Source organism: Peromyscus eremicus, chromosome 3 (genome assembly GCF_949786415.1).
Source record: "Peromyscus eremicus chromosome 3, PerEre_H2_v1, whole genome shotgun sequence".
In the NCBI taxonomy this organism is placed as follows: domain Eukaryota; kingdom Metazoa; phylum Chordata; class Mammalia; order Rodentia; family Cricetidae; genus Peromyscus; species Peromyscus eremicus.
Window position 1 is genome coordinate 144932257 of NC_081418.1, and position 16654 is coordinate 144948910.

At 44.0% G+C, this 16654-nt stretch overlaps 1 protein-coding gene across 1 annotated transcript; it reads left to right on the plus strand.

Annotated features, from left to right (window-relative positions):
- Positions 1 to 2184: 2184 nt before the first annotated feature.
- On the plus strand, positions 2185 to 11982 carry Pde6h (phosphodiesterase 6H). The gene is made up of 4 exons (XM_059256980.1): positions 2185 to 2351; positions 7415 to 7590; positions 9405 to 9445; positions 11874 to 11982. The coding sequence occupies exons 2-4, from the start codon at positions 7457 to 7459 to the stop codon at positions 11948 to 11950; spliced, it is 252 nt and encodes an 83-aa protein (XP_059112963.1). The 5' UTR covers positions 2185 to 2351; positions 7415 to 7456; the 3' UTR covers positions 11951 to 11982.
- The last annotated feature ends 4672 nt before the right edge of the window (positions 11983 to 16654 follow it).

The window sequence follows — 16654 nt, forward strand, 5'->3', positions numbered from 1 at the left end:
AAAAACCTTATTTGGTATTTGTCAATTAAAAAAAAAAAAACCTGCCAAAATTATCCAGACCCAATGTCTATACATTTCAAGGAAATTCTATGCAGTTAGAATAGCCATTCTGAAGCTCTGAAACTTCACGTTGGATTTTATACTTTCACTATTAAATATATGTTTATGTGCTTACCCACTACCAAAAAGTGAAAAGTTCATGACAATTAAAGTTAGAAAAAAAAAATTAGCTTTCTATCCTCTTTCATGACCGTGGACTTTCTTAAGAACGCTGGAACTTTAGTCCTGGCACTGTCAATCACTCCGTTTACACATAAGAAGGAGGAGAGTCCACACACAGAGCAAACAAGTGATGCACAGGCCTGGAATAACACTTCTCAAATGCTACTGTGCAAACAGATCAGTGTATGCCTGATGTAATGCAAGTTGATTCGGTAAGTCTGCAGCAGACACTGAAAGCCTACCTGGGAAGTACACACACACTCTCTCTCTCTTTCTTTCTCTTTCTTTCTCTGTGTGTAAGCACATGTGTGTTTGTGTGTGAGCATGCACACCTATGCACATGGAGACCAGAGGAGGATGTCGAGTACTCTGCTCTGTCATTCTCTGCTTCATCCCCATGAGTCAGAGTCTCTCACCGAGCCTGGGCTTGGCTAGTGGTCATGAAACCCAAGTGTTCCTCCTGTCTGCTCCACCCCCTCAGTACTGTGGTTATAGGCACACACTTAGCTATGGCCCACTATTTACACAGCTTTGGATATTTGAACTCAGGTCCTCATACACGGACATCAGCACTTTTACCTGCTTAATCATCTCTCCAGGGTGCTGCTCTTTGTTTTGATTGACAACATTCTGGAACACACACTCACCTTACAGCTACTCACACTGCCTTGTGTATTAAGTCTTTCTTTGAGGAAGTGGAGACTAATATTGAGGCTCCAACAAATAATCATCCAAACCTCCTTGTGCCTGGTGTATAGAAATGCATACGTGAATGATCATGGAATTGCCCAGGAGAGAGTAGAGGGCCCCGGCTCAGGATTAAACACTTTGCTGGTTCTAATTTGTTGCTTTCAAACTGGCTCTCATTTTGGTAAAGAGCTTGGGAAAGCATATAAGCAACTCTTAAGCTGCTTAGCTACCCTTGTAATCTGCTTGGGGCTGCAGGTTAAAAATCTTTCCTTGCCTTGGGAGGATAAATTGGCATTCCAGCTCTGTAATCTTGAGGAAAGTGATTCTCTAACAAGTAGAAATTTGAGAAAGGTGTACTCCAGTTCTAAGGCAAAGCATGGGAGTGAACAGAAAATATGTATCTCATTCCTTGTCTGCGTTACTGTGATGTAGTTGAGAGACCATTGAAGATTCAAGGGGTTCCAAGTGTCCACCTTGCTCCCCACTACGACCAACTTTATAAGCAATTTCAAATGTCACTGAATTTCTCTATAATAAAAGTAGCAAAAAGATTGAAAGGCCCATGAGCTAAGACCTCTTTAAAACTCAGATAAAGCCATGCACAAATTAATACTAGGAGCTAGATGCCCTTTAAGGACTGAGCTAAGAGTTGTAGTAATTGAAGAAAAGCCTCCAAATAGTGAAAACAGACAATCTCATGACTGGTTTTCAAACACGGGAAACCTCACCCGGCCTGGACACGGACAGGATTGACAGATTGATAGCTTTTTCTCGATTGCGTGTCACCTGTTCTAAGGTCCTACCAATCTCCTGGACTCATGCTCTATCAAATGTCACTGAGCTCACAATGACTGATCTTCAAGTTTCTTCTCTATGAGGAAGTATACACAATGTCCCTTAGCCAGCACTGTTCTGCACTCTTCCCTCACTGCCTCCATAAACAGCATCCTTACAGGGGTAGAGGACATGGCAGATGGCTCTCCTGTGTGCGTGCGTGCGTGCGTGCGTGCGTGTCTGTGTGTGTGTGTCTGTGTGTGTGTCTGTGTGTGTGTGTGAAAGCAAAAGGAGAAATAGGTTCAGTAAAATCCAAAAGTGGTAATGGAGAAACACAAATAATATTGAGTCAAAAACTGAGCATCTGTCCCAGGCTATCAACATTTTGTGCTCTATGGACTTCGTGTCTCTTCACTGCTCGAGGATGTCCGTGCCATTTGGTAAGAGCTTCTTTATCAGGAAACTGCTAAGTCTGTCTCATCTCCGGCTCACCTCAGCTCCTCCCATCTTCTTCGCATCTGTTTGGAGTTCTAAGCTTCTGACGTTGGGCGTAAGCAGCAGGAGGGATAAATCAGGATGCAAAGATCCTTTTGTCTGCTGTGGAAAAGGCAGCTCGGGGACGAGTTACAGGAACAGCGTTCAGCTCCCTGAGTTACTAACTCGTGGTAAGTTTGAGCACAATAATAACTAACTAAAGGGTCTTGGAGGGTTGATCTGGCTGTAAAACAAAGACATACAAGAAGAGAACACTCTGGGCTTGTGGGCCTGACCTGAGGTTGGGGTTGAACATGGGACAGAACACACCCAAACCTCTTTATAATGTCCTGTGACAAACTAGTGCGTGAATCGTGGTTATTACCGTTCACTGCAAACCTTGATTACTGAATTTGTTCACAAGGAACCTAGAGGGGCCCTCCCTGTTTGTGGCTTCCTGGCAAACAGTTTTCTGGGAAAGGATGGATCTGAGGCATTACACAACCACAGCACAAATAGTTCTTTACTCCCAGGATGAACTTGAGGGTGACAGGACAGTGTGAGGATAAGGAGAAAGCAGCGTGGGGTGACCGCAGGGCAGTGTGGGTGGCGTTGTCTTGTCCCTTCGAGGTTAAAATGTTTGTTTGCTCTATTCTGAAGCAAGGTACATTCTGGATTGTGTTTTAGTGGCCTTGCCTTGGTTCTTTTTTGGATCTTCAACTTACTCGATTCTCGCTGTCTCAGAGCAACCCCGGTAACATTTAGTTAGTGCCCATGTCTACCCTTTTCTCATTCACTGAGCACGAGTCAGCCTATCTTCATAGATGTCTTTTCTGAGGAGGATCTGGAGGTCTTGGGCAGTGAAGCTGCATCAAGAAGCCAGTGCCAATCCTTCCACACCTGCTTTGTCCTGGGGAGGTTTGACACATGATTGTCCTCTGTCATTCTCACAGTTAAGCATTACTGCATTGGGTTTAATGTGACATATCCTCAGCTACCTAACATGCTGTGCCTCAACACATCACTTCGCCACATTCACCTCTTTCTACAGAAGAGCATTTTGTAACCTCAGAAACAGGAAGGATAAGCATTGCACTAAACATAGGAACATGGGTTCTCTCACAAAATATTGGGTCCCTTGACACTTGGAGAGACACAGTGTGAACTAAAGCCAAGTCTGATATTCAGTGAGGGCACATTCAGTTTCAGGACAGAAGGGAAGCACACATTTCCTAGGAAGTGCAGCCAGGGTGACCTTAGCCTTTGGTGATGTCTATAGTCAACAGGATTCTCCTCCAAGGAGAGAAAGGGTCATATTTGTCCTGGTATTCCCAAAGGCTTTGCAGAGACCTAGAGGGTAAGTGTGTGACAGAAACTCTGAGGACTAGTCAGATTTCTCAGCTATTCTAAATTGCAGCAACATTGACATGAAACTCACAGACCAGCAGTCATTCACAGAACAAACACCCAGGTTCAGCCTGATGACTACTCTGTACGTCTGTGGGGAGTCCTCGTTTTTATTTTTTATTATTTCTAATTCTACATGTGTGTATGTACATGTGAGTATTTGTGCATGTTGGTGCATGTGCTCATGGAGGCTGAAGATCATGGATGCTTGAGACCAGAGGCATTGGATATTCCTGGAGCTGGTGGTCCAGGTGGCTGTGAACCACATGATGTGGGTGCTGGAGACTAAACTCTGGTCCTTTGGAGGAGGAGTACATGCTCTTAAGCATTGAGTCCTCTTTCCAGCCTGGTACCTCTTCATACAGCACATTAAACTTAAAGCACACGTGAGCACTGTCGAAGCCTGGAGGTGCGCCCTCAACACTACATAAACATACAAGAGAAGTTATGCCACAGAGGAAGTATGATGAGGAGATAGAAACATTAAGTACAGTTTTTAAGTTCTGGGGTATGCTATGAGGAGTCAAAGGGATTCAAAAGGCATCTTGAAGCAGAATTTTGAGACCAGAAATCAGTTAATAGTTGGGGCAATTGAAGGAGCCACCAATAAGGGCTGATGGCAGTCCACTCAAGTGCAGAGCAAGGACTGCTTAGCACTTGGCTGAGGAAGAGGTGATTCCAGAGGTGAACACATGTGGCAACCATTGTGTGGAATATTATTTTAAGATGTGTTACATTCTTTATGCTGTGGAACATTTGTTTAATGATGCGAAGATGTATTGCATTTGTTTAACTCTGTGAAGCTGTTACTTTTTCTGTTACTTTGCCTGTCTAAAACATATGATTGGTCTAATAAAGAGCTGAATGGCCAATAGCTAGGCAGGAGAAAGAATAGTCGGGCTGGCAGGCAGAGAGAATAAATAGGAAGAGAAATCTAGGAAGAGAGATTGAGGAGCAAGAAAAGGAGAAGGAGAGGGGAACACCAGGGGCCAGCAATGGAGTAAGAAGTAAAGAAAAGATATACACAAACAGAGAAAGGCGAAAGCCCAGAGGCAAAAGGTAGACAGGATAATTTAAGTTAGGAAAAGCTAGCTAGAAACAAGTCAAGCTAAGGCCAGGCATTCATAAGAAAGAAAAAAAAAACTCTATGTATTTATTTGGGAGCTGGGTGGGCCCACCAAGATCAAAGAGCCGAAGAGTAAAAGGTGAAAACAACAACTACAAACCATAGGTCTGTTTGTATGACTTTCTTGGCTTAGTAAGGGTCTCATATAGAATTCCTAATTTTGAATACTTTATGTCAGATACAGTACTTTTATTAGCTTCTTTAATTTTCTTTGATTTATTTTATGGAGAGGAGTCCAGAAAGGAGTGTGAAACTTACCAAGGAGACATAGTTTTGTTGAGCAGGAATTTTAAACCACACATGTAGTTGGTCCTCTCTTTCTGCTGTTACTTCCAGAAGGTGATTTGACCTGTGGAAGTTACCTTAATCCTTTATATTTTGAACTCTGTCTCCAATACAATAGTTTCTAGATTAAAATATAAAATTCTCAGCTCATTTGGAATCTCTGATAGATGAAATTTTAAATATATTTTCACTAAAATATTGTTACTTAGCTGGCAATCTCAATTCTATTAGATTTTCAGATTGGAGGTAGGGGACTCATGGTTTATTACTGTTTTGAAAGAATTGGAAAGTCCAAGAGTCTGATCTGAGATCAATTCTCCAGCTTTTCCCTGTGGCTTTGGCACAGCTGTGATATGTCAGTTACTGGTCACACACGCTGAGAGCGATGCTGTCCTTGGCTGACTGCCCACCACGCCTCCTGGATTTCCAACCACACTTTGGAGAGGCACAAACCTTGCCTGTTGACAGAGGCCCGCTGCACAAGAATGAGTTTCAGTAAACAGAGGAGCTGGCACTGTTCTCCCTAAAGCCACTGAGGGCATTGTGAGGTGGGGTCAGCTACTGTTTTCTCCATGATGGAAAAGTCATGAGGTCAGATCTCATCACTCACGGGCAAGGACTTTGCCTGAATCCCTTCACTAATTTATTCACCAACTCAACAAACACAGCACCTATAGCAAAGTCACTTATGTGCCAACAACTATTGTAGGTATCGAGACTACAGAAATGACTCCAAGTTGAAAGAGTGGACACACAAAGGACATTCCAGTAGGGATAAAGGTGAAAGTAACAACAGTACAGCAGAGCAGTCAAGTTCATCCCTGGCGCTGTCCACAGATTGGCCACTATGTTCCTGCAAACAGTTGGAGAACGGGAAGGCAAGAATGGTTACCATGATAGGGAGAAGAAATAAGGACAAAGAGTCTTCAAAGTCCAAAGAAAAGATTCTGAGGTGGAAGTCCCACATATAACAATAGAGGGCATCCCGGTGAGGTGGAGTAAATAACCCTAGTTAAAGGTGGACAAGGACAGGGTCACACTAAGAGCATCAGGATAATCTGGGAAAGGTTAGTTAAGGCACCTTCTGCAAAGGAGCTCCCATGCACTAGATCATGGAAAGAGTTGCCTCAGAGGAAGAGGTTAAAGCTATTCGTGAGTTCTTTGGAGCTTTCCAGAACCTTCCTTCCCAAGGTAAACTTTCTTGAATGTTGAGAAAGAAAAGGAAAAAATGTTGAAACTTATAAAATATAAAATTTATTTTACATTTTATTTTATGTGCATGGGTGCTTTGCTTGCTTGTGTGTCTGTGTACCACAGGCCTTCCTGCTGCCTTTGGAGGAAAGAAAAAGAGATTAGAATCCCTGGAACTGGAGTTACAGATGGTTGTGAGCAGCCACATGGGTGCTAGGAACTGAACCCTGATCCTCTGCAAGGGTAGCCAGTACTCTTAAACTCTGAGCCATCTCTCTAGCCTTGAAGTTTAATTTTTTATGTTTACCTTTGTTGATGTTTTCTCCTATGGCTTATGTTTGTAGGGCTAGGCAGATGTCTGCGGCCAAATTACTCTGGGTATACAGTGCTGGACAGGCTCATGGTTTGCACAGGAGATAATGTAGAAGATATCTGAGAGATGTGTGGCTGATGAACTCTCTGTCCAGACACGGAGTTAGAGAACGAAAGCATTAGCCAATCCCACCGTCTGTTCCTCCATTTTTGCATGTTTGTTTCAGGCTCCACTCAATATATTCATTGTTGTCCATAGGTCAGAAGTCCTTCTGTCCAGCTGGCTGTGTTGTCGCTCCTCAGAACTAAGAGAAAGTATCTTTTAGAGGCAGGCTAGTCGGTAGCGGGAAGAAGATAAAGCTTCAAATATCTATAACTGTTTGAATCCTTCATATCACTCAGATAATTCCCCTTCTTTTCACAGGATTCCTTGAGGGGAAATATGGTATTATGATAAAATACTATCAGATTTGGGGGGTGGGACATACGATATCAAGATTTTTTTTTTTTTTGAGACAAGGTCTCATGTATCTGAGAGAGTGACCTCAAATTGGTTATATAGCTAATGATGACCTGGAGCTTCAGATCCTCCTGTCTCTACCTCTGGAATACTTGGATTACAAGTGTGCAACATCAGTCCTGGTTTTTCAGCTCTGGGAATTGAATCCAGGTCTTTGTGTGTGCTAGGCAAACACTCCATCAACTGAGCTATGTCCCCAACCCTCATACAACTATATTTTTCATTTGCAAAATCTCTTAGTTGACAGACAATTGCACTCTATGGAATATCTTCATTGATTTACAGCATATTTTCTAAAAATAATTTCTGCTGGTTTGCTTGCATCAACACAAACTGCCAAGCTCAAAGCGCTCCCAGGTATGAGAACTAGGTCCTTTTGACTCGGAGCCTCTTCATTTCCTTCCACTCTCCAGCGAGCCGGAAAACACAACTCCAGCCATCCAGGGACCACCAAGATGAGTGAAACCACTTCTCTGGGTCCTCCAGCGCCAAGCCAGGGTCCTATTACCCCACGCAAAGGTCCCCCCAAGTTCAAGCAGAGACAGACCCGACAGTTCAAGAGCAAGCCTCCCAAGAAAGGTGTGAAAGGGTAAGTGTAAGACGAGAAGGAAAGGGGCCGGTCATCTTCTGTTTCCACAACAGCTTTAGTTTTGAGAACACACCAATCATGCTATTACGCAGAATCACAGAACCTTCCACCTCGCCCTCCATTTCCTCTCCAGCCCATCTTTGCGGGAGCCGTCCGTGTCGGGGGAGTCGTTTTCCTTGTAAGTCCCCAGGAGAGTGGCCAGTTTTAAAAGGAAACTGGAGCTTTTTACAATGACCTGTAACTTGACCTTCCAGATTTTTCTTGTCCAGTCTTTTTAAAAAATAATTTTTAAAAACTTACTTTATTTTAATTGTGTGTACATGTGGTATGTCTATGTGTGTGTACATGTGGTATGTCTATGTGCGGGTGTATGTGGTATGTCTATGTGTGGGTGTATGTGGTATGTCTATGTGCGGGTATATGTGTTTAAGTGCAGATTCCAGGAGAGGCCAGAGGAGGGCGTCGGGTTCTCAGAACTGGAATTGCAGGATTTTGGGAGCTGCCCATTACGAGAAATGGGAACCAAACTCAGGTCCTCTGCAGGAGCCGCAAACTCCTTTGACTACTGAGCCATCTCTGCAGCCGCGTTTTCTGTTACTTTATGCAGACATACCCCATGCTTTAACCTGGAGTTCTGAACCATCAGTCGTTTCCAAAGACCACTGGGTTTTACTTCGTTTTTGTTGTTGTTGGCTTTTTTGTTTATCTTCATGTCTTATTTCCTCAGTTCTCCATATTTCTCTATTGCTCTTTGGAAAACTTTTATTTTCAACACATTCCACAGATGTTAATTTTTCTTTTACTGCTACTTAAATTTCATCATCACTTTTGTGTTTATATTATGATACATTCAGTCACCATAATTTGTTCTGTTTTATATTACATTTATTCATTTATATCTTTTCACTCAGGCTAAGATCACTCAGAGAAAATCTGTTTTTTCTTTAATATTCTGTGCCTAATGTGACTCCCAGAGTGCAGTAGATTAATTAACTAATGTTAATGTCTTTCTGCTTAATCATCTCCATATTTAAGAAATGAAGGTTGAGAGCTTGGAGGATGGCTTTGTGGGCAAAGGCACTTACTAGACAATGCAAGTGTTCAGAGTTCAGTCCCTAGAGCACACCCACAGGAAGGTGGCAGGAGAGAGCAGACACCATGAAGTTGTCATGCACACCATGGTGTTTGCACAGACAGACACACAGACACAGATACAGACAGACAGACAGACACACATACACATACAGACAGACACACACACAGAGACAGACACACAGACAGACACAGATACAGACAGACAGACACATACACATACAGAGAGAGAGAGAGAGAAAGAGAGAGAGAGAGAGAGAGAGAGAGAGAGAGAGAGAGAGAGAGAGAGTCATACAGACAGACACACATACACACGCAAATCTTTAAATGAAACTTGGGGTGAGTTGTGGGGTGCGTACTGGCCTGCGGGGAGCCCTCTTTTCAGCTCCCAGCACTGCATTAACTGGATGTGAGAGCTCATGCCTGTAATCTCAAAACTCTGGAGATGCAGAAGAACCAATAATAATTCAGGTTCAAGGCCACCCTCTAGTCTTAGGCTATGTCTCTAGAGGTAAAGTACACCCACTCCCCACTAATAAATACACTGCACCCCCGACAGAGTGACATCTTCTTGGATCTTGTTCAATGTGGATAAAAGTTTCTCAAATAAAAGACTTAGAACTTCTTTTCTTTTGAGTGAAGAAATCTTCCCGGGAGTAATTCAGGGTCCTTCATCTCTCGTCCCAACTAATGTCTCTTTTATCCATCTATTTTTTACATAGGTTTGGAGATGACATCCCAGGCATGGAAGGGCTAGGAACAGGTGAGCTATGACACATTTAAGTGAGCATGTGGCTTTGAAGTTTCCTCTTTGCAGAAACTTCAAGCTTAAAGGGTCACATAACATGTGATCCTTTGAAGACAGAAGGGTGGGGGTTTAATTTAACCTTTTAAGTACGTGTCTACCTACATGCGGAAATGCTAAAGGAAATGAAAGTCAGTGTGAGGTCTAATGATAGCTGTTGTTTTATTAAACAGCCTTTGAGTGCATGCCACAGTCAGCTGTAGGCTTGTGAAATGGAAGATTCTTAGAGTTGACCATTCCAGGTTCATTTTTCAGAAGAGGAATCTGAGGCAGACTGAGGGCCAGTGTGAAGCCACAGCCTGAGGAATTGGAAAAAAGGGCAGCGTCTCGAGAGCCCTTCCATTCTGCCTGGCGACCTACTCTTTACCAAGTTCCTCTTTTTCACATGCTGTAGCACCAGGAACAGGGGTACACACAGCACCAAGAACAGGGGTGCACATGGCATCAGGAACGTGGGTGCACACAGCACCAGGGATGTGGGTGCACATGGCACCAGGAACAAGGGCACACAGCAACAACAGGACAGGGGTGCACACACACACACACACACACACACACACACTGAGTGCATCTGATGCAATCCTTCTTTCATTATTTTCTTTCATTAGATAATGATTGTAATTGCTGTAGGTGGCTTTAGAAAATGAACAGACTTTTTTTGTGAAGAAGTTTTAGGTTTACAAAAGGATTTAGCAGAAGGTCCAGAGAACTCGTATCATCACCACCCCTGCTTTTACACAGTTCCCGGTAATCGACATAATGCACGAGTCTGGCGCACTTGTCATGTGTGAGGAGCCTCTATCAGTCACTCTTGCTGTCTTAACAAAAGGCCGTAGCACATATAGCTTGAAGCTTATTGGCACCACATGGCTCTAAGGAGTCTAATGACCGTGTACGGTTGTGTAACTGTTGTAGTGTGTCATATAGATTGGTTTCATTGTCCCAAACATTCCCTCACCTCTACTGGGTAATGTCTTCCTTCCCCAGCTGCACACCTCTGAACACCACAAGACTTTTTACTGGGTCTTACTTTCACATTTTCTGAATGTTATAGAGTTAGAATTATATATAAAATTATAGTATTTAGCTTTCCTATCCTGATTTCTTCCACTTAGCAATATTTATTCAAGTGTCTTCTGTCTTCTTATGTTTCAATAGCTTATTTCTTTATTTATTTTCATTTTATGTGTATACTTATTTGCCTACATTTATGTATGTATGTGCCTGGGGTCAGCAGAAGCCAAAAGCGGGCATCAGATCCCCTGGAAGTAGAGTTATAGATGGTTGTGAGCTACCGCATGGGTGGGAACTGAACCCAGGTCCTCTGAAAGAGCAGCCAGTGCTCTTAACCACTGAATTATCTCTCCAGACCCAATAGTTCTTTTATTTTTATTGCTAAATAGTATTTCATTTTATGAGTGAATTCTATTGAAGGACATCTCGATTTAAATATTAGCATTAGTGAGTAAAACTGCTGCATGTTCATGCTTGAGCGTGTGTGTGTGTGTGTGTGTGTGTGTGTGTGTGTGTGTGTGTACATACACAATTAGGGTTTTTGTGTGGATATAATGTTGAACTTGTCTAGTACACTAGATACAAGGTAGCACTCACTGTAACCATTGTATTAAACTTGGTAGTCAAATGCCACCCCCTGGATCTCAAATAGGTCTTACGCCATTTGTAAAGCTTACTTGCTACTCCCTTAGGTACTAATTTTTGTAAGGTGGTCAGGTACATTTAGACAAGCATAGGGTGATAGGTGAACTCCTCTGCTGGAAAGAGGCAGAAAGATTTCCACTGGGGGAAGGCCTGGGGTCTTTGCCCTGGTTTGAGTCCCTTCTATGTAAGTGTTTTTGTTTTTGTTTTTGTTTTTGTTTTTTGGCTAGTGCTGGCTTCTGTGGAAATGGGCAGGGGGTGGGAGTGGAGGAGATACCATCCTCCCTGAACCAGAGGCATGACTAGATGATGTTCTGAGGTTGCTTCTCAGTACGTGTCTGATGTAGATGTCTGGAAATGAAAAGAACAAGCCTAGCAGCTCGCCTTAGATCATTGAGAGAGAGTCCACCCAGACTGTGGGAACTTAAAGGTCCCACTTCTCTTTTTAAGTGAGCTTCCATCTTCCCAAAGAGGGTACAAAACGAACCCAATACCCAGGTGTGTGTGTGTCTGTCTGTCTGTCTGTGTGTGTGAGAATGTATGTGTGTGTGTGTGTGTGTGTGTGTGACAGTTACGTGAGTGTTCACTTCCTCCTTGGCTATAGGGCCATCTACATACCTTCCCAGGAATGGAGGGGCGTATGTGTATATAACTGGCATCTTTTCCTCTCACAGGAGAGGCTCCTCCTCTGGGTGAGTGGTTGGCTGAGGTATTCTTCTATCTCTTGCAGATATCACGGTGATCTGTCCCTGGGAAGCATTCAGCCACCTGGAACTGCACGAGCTTGCTCAGTTTGGAATTATATGAGGGGTCCAGAGCTTGGCTGCTCTCAAGAGCGTTTGCTGGAGATGTCATGTTTTTACCCAATTGATCTTTTTAAGTCTTGAAATCCAGTGTTTGGAAGGAATTTCTCTGACATATATGGTCATTCCCCATGAGTTACTGTGGTGTTCTTTCTTATAGTGTAGCTCAGCTTCAACGGTGCCAAAAGGGCACCTTTGCTGGGGCATTTCAAAGTTTGCACTTTTCCTATCTGCTGCTTTGAAGTCATCGCATTTCTCCACATTGTGCTTACATGTAGGCTAGACATTCACTATATTAGCAGCAGAATTATGGGATAACATTAACATATTTGAAAAGCTCTGGTAGAAGGATTGTTACAGGTCAGCCTGGGCTACATAGAGTTCCAGGCTAGCTTGAGCTACAGTGTGACACCAGCTCTTAACTCACTCACTCACTCACTCACTCACTCACTCACTCACTAACTAACTAAGTAAATACATAAATAAATAAATAAATAAATAAATAAATAAATAAATAAATAAATAAATAAATAAATAATGCGGTACCTGGCGCGATCTGAACAAACACCTCCAAATCTACTCGGGCATCAGTGACATATGACAAACAATTCCACTCAAGTTGGATTTATCTAATTGGTGGCTTTAATTGTGATTCCTTCTAGGACCCTGAGTAAGAGGCTGTTTCCAGGAGCAGCGACAACTTACAGGCAGTTATACCATGTCCTTTGCCCCTTGAAACTATTAACTGCCTAGAGATCCTGGAGAGGGGTGAGGCCGCATGTGTCCCTCTCTGATTCCTCCCCTCTCCGTGGGGGACTTATTAGTCCCAGTCTTTTAGTGACAGCTGTTGTCACAGCTGCTCGGATTTCAAGATGGCGGTGGTCCTGTCATGCCCGGAGAACAGGATCCTACAACAGTTTTGCTGCAGTCTTCCCTTCTTGTGGATAGACGAGTCAGGAATCTTGACTCTTTTGGTGTTGCTGCATGGAACGCTGCATGCAAATGTCTAAAGGAGGCATGGCCACACAGGAAGTAGGTGCAGGGCTCACAAAAGGGCCTGGTGTTAAGAGTCAAGCAGTCATTCTGCTTTGCAAATGGGAAAATCACGTACTTTAATTGAACCTGGTTACCTCAGAGGCTGCCTATGGCTCTCACTCAGTCTGATAAGACTGAAGACTTAAACTCACAACCCTGACAATGTGAGCTTCTGTCCCAGGGCTCTAGTTCCAGAAAGTCCCCTTTCATACCTTCTTCATTCATTAAAATTATTCTGCCCCATGGCTCCAGCTGGGAGTCACAGGCTCTTCAAATACCCACCGACCGGCTTTCTGTAGTCTGTAACCAGTCACTTTTAAATCCTCAGTGAGAAAAGTCCGTATGCTGTGAAGTTTAGACGCCGATGCAGATTGCCTCACCCCAGATGTTGTGTCAAGGGCAATGTGCACACAGCTGTCTTTCCACAGTACCTGCAAGGCAATTGTGCAATGCAGATGTGGCCTCTGGCTTCATGCTTTGGCACTGAGCATGTGATTTCTTCATTTCAGTTTTGTAATCTGTGGTAAAAGAATGGAGCAAAGTAACGGAAAAGAGAAGGGAATGATAGGAAAGAAAGGGGCAGAACTGTGCCCTGGCTCCACCAGTGAATCGCTTTGCACTTATGGGCATAAAACTCACCCATGTGGACCCTCCGATTTGCCTGAGTTCCATAGTTTGGGGTTCACAGTAGTGGCAAAATCAGCGACTCTGAGGCCCTCAGCACCTAAGCATGGAAAGGAGAGGGCCTCAGCACTCAAGAGAGTGTCCCTTGCCACAGGCCCCATGTTAATTATTTTGTAATGACAAAATTATCTTTTAGCAATAAAGCTAGAAATAGAAGAGAAAAAGCAAAGTATAAAGCGGAAAGCAGAAGTGTTTAATGAAAGAGGCAGCGTGGGAGAGTGGGCGTCCACCTTCAGCAGGAGCTGCCCACCCCCTCCTTTTCTTCCCACCAGACACTTGGAGTCATGAGCTCTACAGCTGACAGCCCACCCCTTGGTCTGCTCCTCCCACTGAGGTGTCCTTGAGGCAGGGAGGTCTAGTTCTCCAGCTGGGCGAGGCCCTGGCCCACACTTTGTTTACTTTAGAGATGGGATTTTTTTTTTCTAAAGATGAAATAATGTGGACAAAACAGACTGCAGCAAAGGGTCTGTGTTGGTCACTCTTCTTGCGGCTGTGGCAGAACACCTGAGAACACAACTTGAGGAGATTGTGTATCTTGGCGCACATTTTTAGAGGATCCAGTCCATTGTGACGGGACAGCTCACATCATCATGGCGGCTGGGAAGCAGGGAGAGAGGTGGGGTACCGGGAGATAGAGACCCCAGGGGCACCCCCACCGACTCACTTCCTCCAACTAGATCCCACCCTCACTTTCAACACCTCGCCATACACTATCAGACTATGATTTTATCAGGGGACTAATCTGTTCACTATCTCAGACCTTCGGGATCTGCTTGTTTCAGAAGACACTGTCACAGACACGCCCAGACACGTGCCATCCTGATTCCTAGCGATCCCTTCATCCTGTCAAGTCGACAACAGAACCAACCACCACACAAACATCCAATGACCAGGGCGGAGAAGGATCAGAACAATGAATGCCACAGGAAGGACAGTGGCAAAACCAATAACACAGCTTTATTAGTGGCAGGAAGAGAAACTGGTAACAAAGTTGTAACTCGGAAGCAGAATGGCATAGTTCATGCAGGAGTCCAGCACTGAGCGGGGAGCTGGAGCTGATGTAGTCTGTATTCCATCTGTCTCAGTTGGGGTTTCTATTGCTTTGATGAAACACCAGGACCTAAAAGCAAGTTGGGGAGGAAACGGTTTATTTGGCTTAGACGTCCACATTATAGTCCATCACTGAAGGAAGCTAGAACAGGAACTCAAACAGGGCAGGAACCTGAAGGCAGAAGCTCATGCAGAGGCCATGGAGGGGTGCTGCTTACATGCTTGCTCCACATGACTAGCTCAGCCTGCTTTCTTATAGAACCCAGGACCAGCAGGCCAGGAATGGCACCACCCACAATGGAATGAGCTTCTCCCATCAATCACTAAGAAAATGCTCTACAGACTTGCCTACATCCTAACCTTATGGAGGCATTTTCTTAACTGAGGAGGTTTCCCCCATCAGGTGCTTTTAGCTTGCATCAAGTTGACATAAAATTATCCAACACACGATCCAAACTCAAGTTCCTTTGTTTCTATTCTTAAACTCCAGTTCTATGATTTTTCAGGAATATTTTTATTGTACCAGCAGCAAATATGAAAGCGATAAAATATATTGTCTCAGAGTTGGGGCGACAGAGGTGCCAAATTCAGAGGGGAATTCGGAAGGCTGAAGGAAGGGGTTCTGGAGGTGGGGCGGTGGGCTCAGCAATTAAATGCTTTCTGCTTTTGCAGAGGAATTGAGCTCCGTTCCCAGCACGTGTGTGGGGAAGCTCACAATTGCCTGTGACTCCAGTTCAGCAGATCTGACGCCCTCCTTCTGGTCTCTGAGACCACCCGCACATAATATAAATAAAGATAAAATAAAAGTAAATCTTTTTTTTAAAGGGGAACTGATAGTAAAGGCCAGAACAATAACTTGGGTGCAGCAACTGTGAACGCTATAGTTCAAAGAAAGCTGAGAAATCAGCTGTAACTATCAGACAGGGTATATAACTACGGGATGTCTCAGAGGGGAGATTTAGCCCACTCCAGCGATCCTCTGGGGGATCAAGCGAGGACCGTATGCTGCTAACAAACACACATTCCAACCTGTTCCTGGGACTGATTGGAAGTTGAGGTTGGTTTAACCTATAACAGAGACACTTCCACCTTTCCTGGAGCCCAGTGGTAGCACAGCCGGACAGAAAACGGCCTGGGGGAAATGCAGCGCCAGGCTTTGCCCCACTGTGCAGCTGACCTCTACTGTGAGCACAGAGGAAGAAGCCCCTTAAGCTGAAAGAAGGAAGGAGAATGTTCTCTGGACAAGAAAAGATGTGAAGCGGGATTGACCGGTTAGACCACTGTGTAGCCCGAGAGAAACAGGAAGTGACGAGACACGGGGAAACACGCAACTAACATGTTGAGTGTGACATGAGTAGTCTTAAAAGCAGAAACAATACAGGACTCGTGTTGTAGAAAAGCCCATTGAGCAAATGGACTGTCAGGTGGACCGTCAGAATTATATCTAAACTAGTAATGCTTTAACAACTCCAAGCTCATCCTTCTTGGCTCCATGAGGCAGAGAGGAAGGATCTAAAGTTACTGATTTTGTGTGTATTGGGGCAAGGGGAGCTTTGTAGTCCTGGCCTGGAACTCACTACCTACCCCAGGTTGGCCTTGAACTTGTGGCAATTCTCCTGCCTCACCCTCACAGATGCTGGTGCTAGAATCATCAGAGTTTAAAAGCAAAATCCATAACTGTTTCAAGACATGGGCCATGGTATTTGCTTCTGGCATGAATGGTCAGGCTTCCTGAGAGCTTCCTGGCTCTGCCATCAAGTCCCTGTATAACTGGTTAATTCACTTTCCTTCTTTGGGGATGAGATGTTTGAAAATATAGCTAAGATCTTGGACTTGCCAAAGTTTCCTTGAGCACCATTTTTTTAAAGTAATAAATCTAAATATGCTTTAAATATGAAAAAAAGTTCACTTTATGGCCAGAAAGAAGCTCCTAGGCACA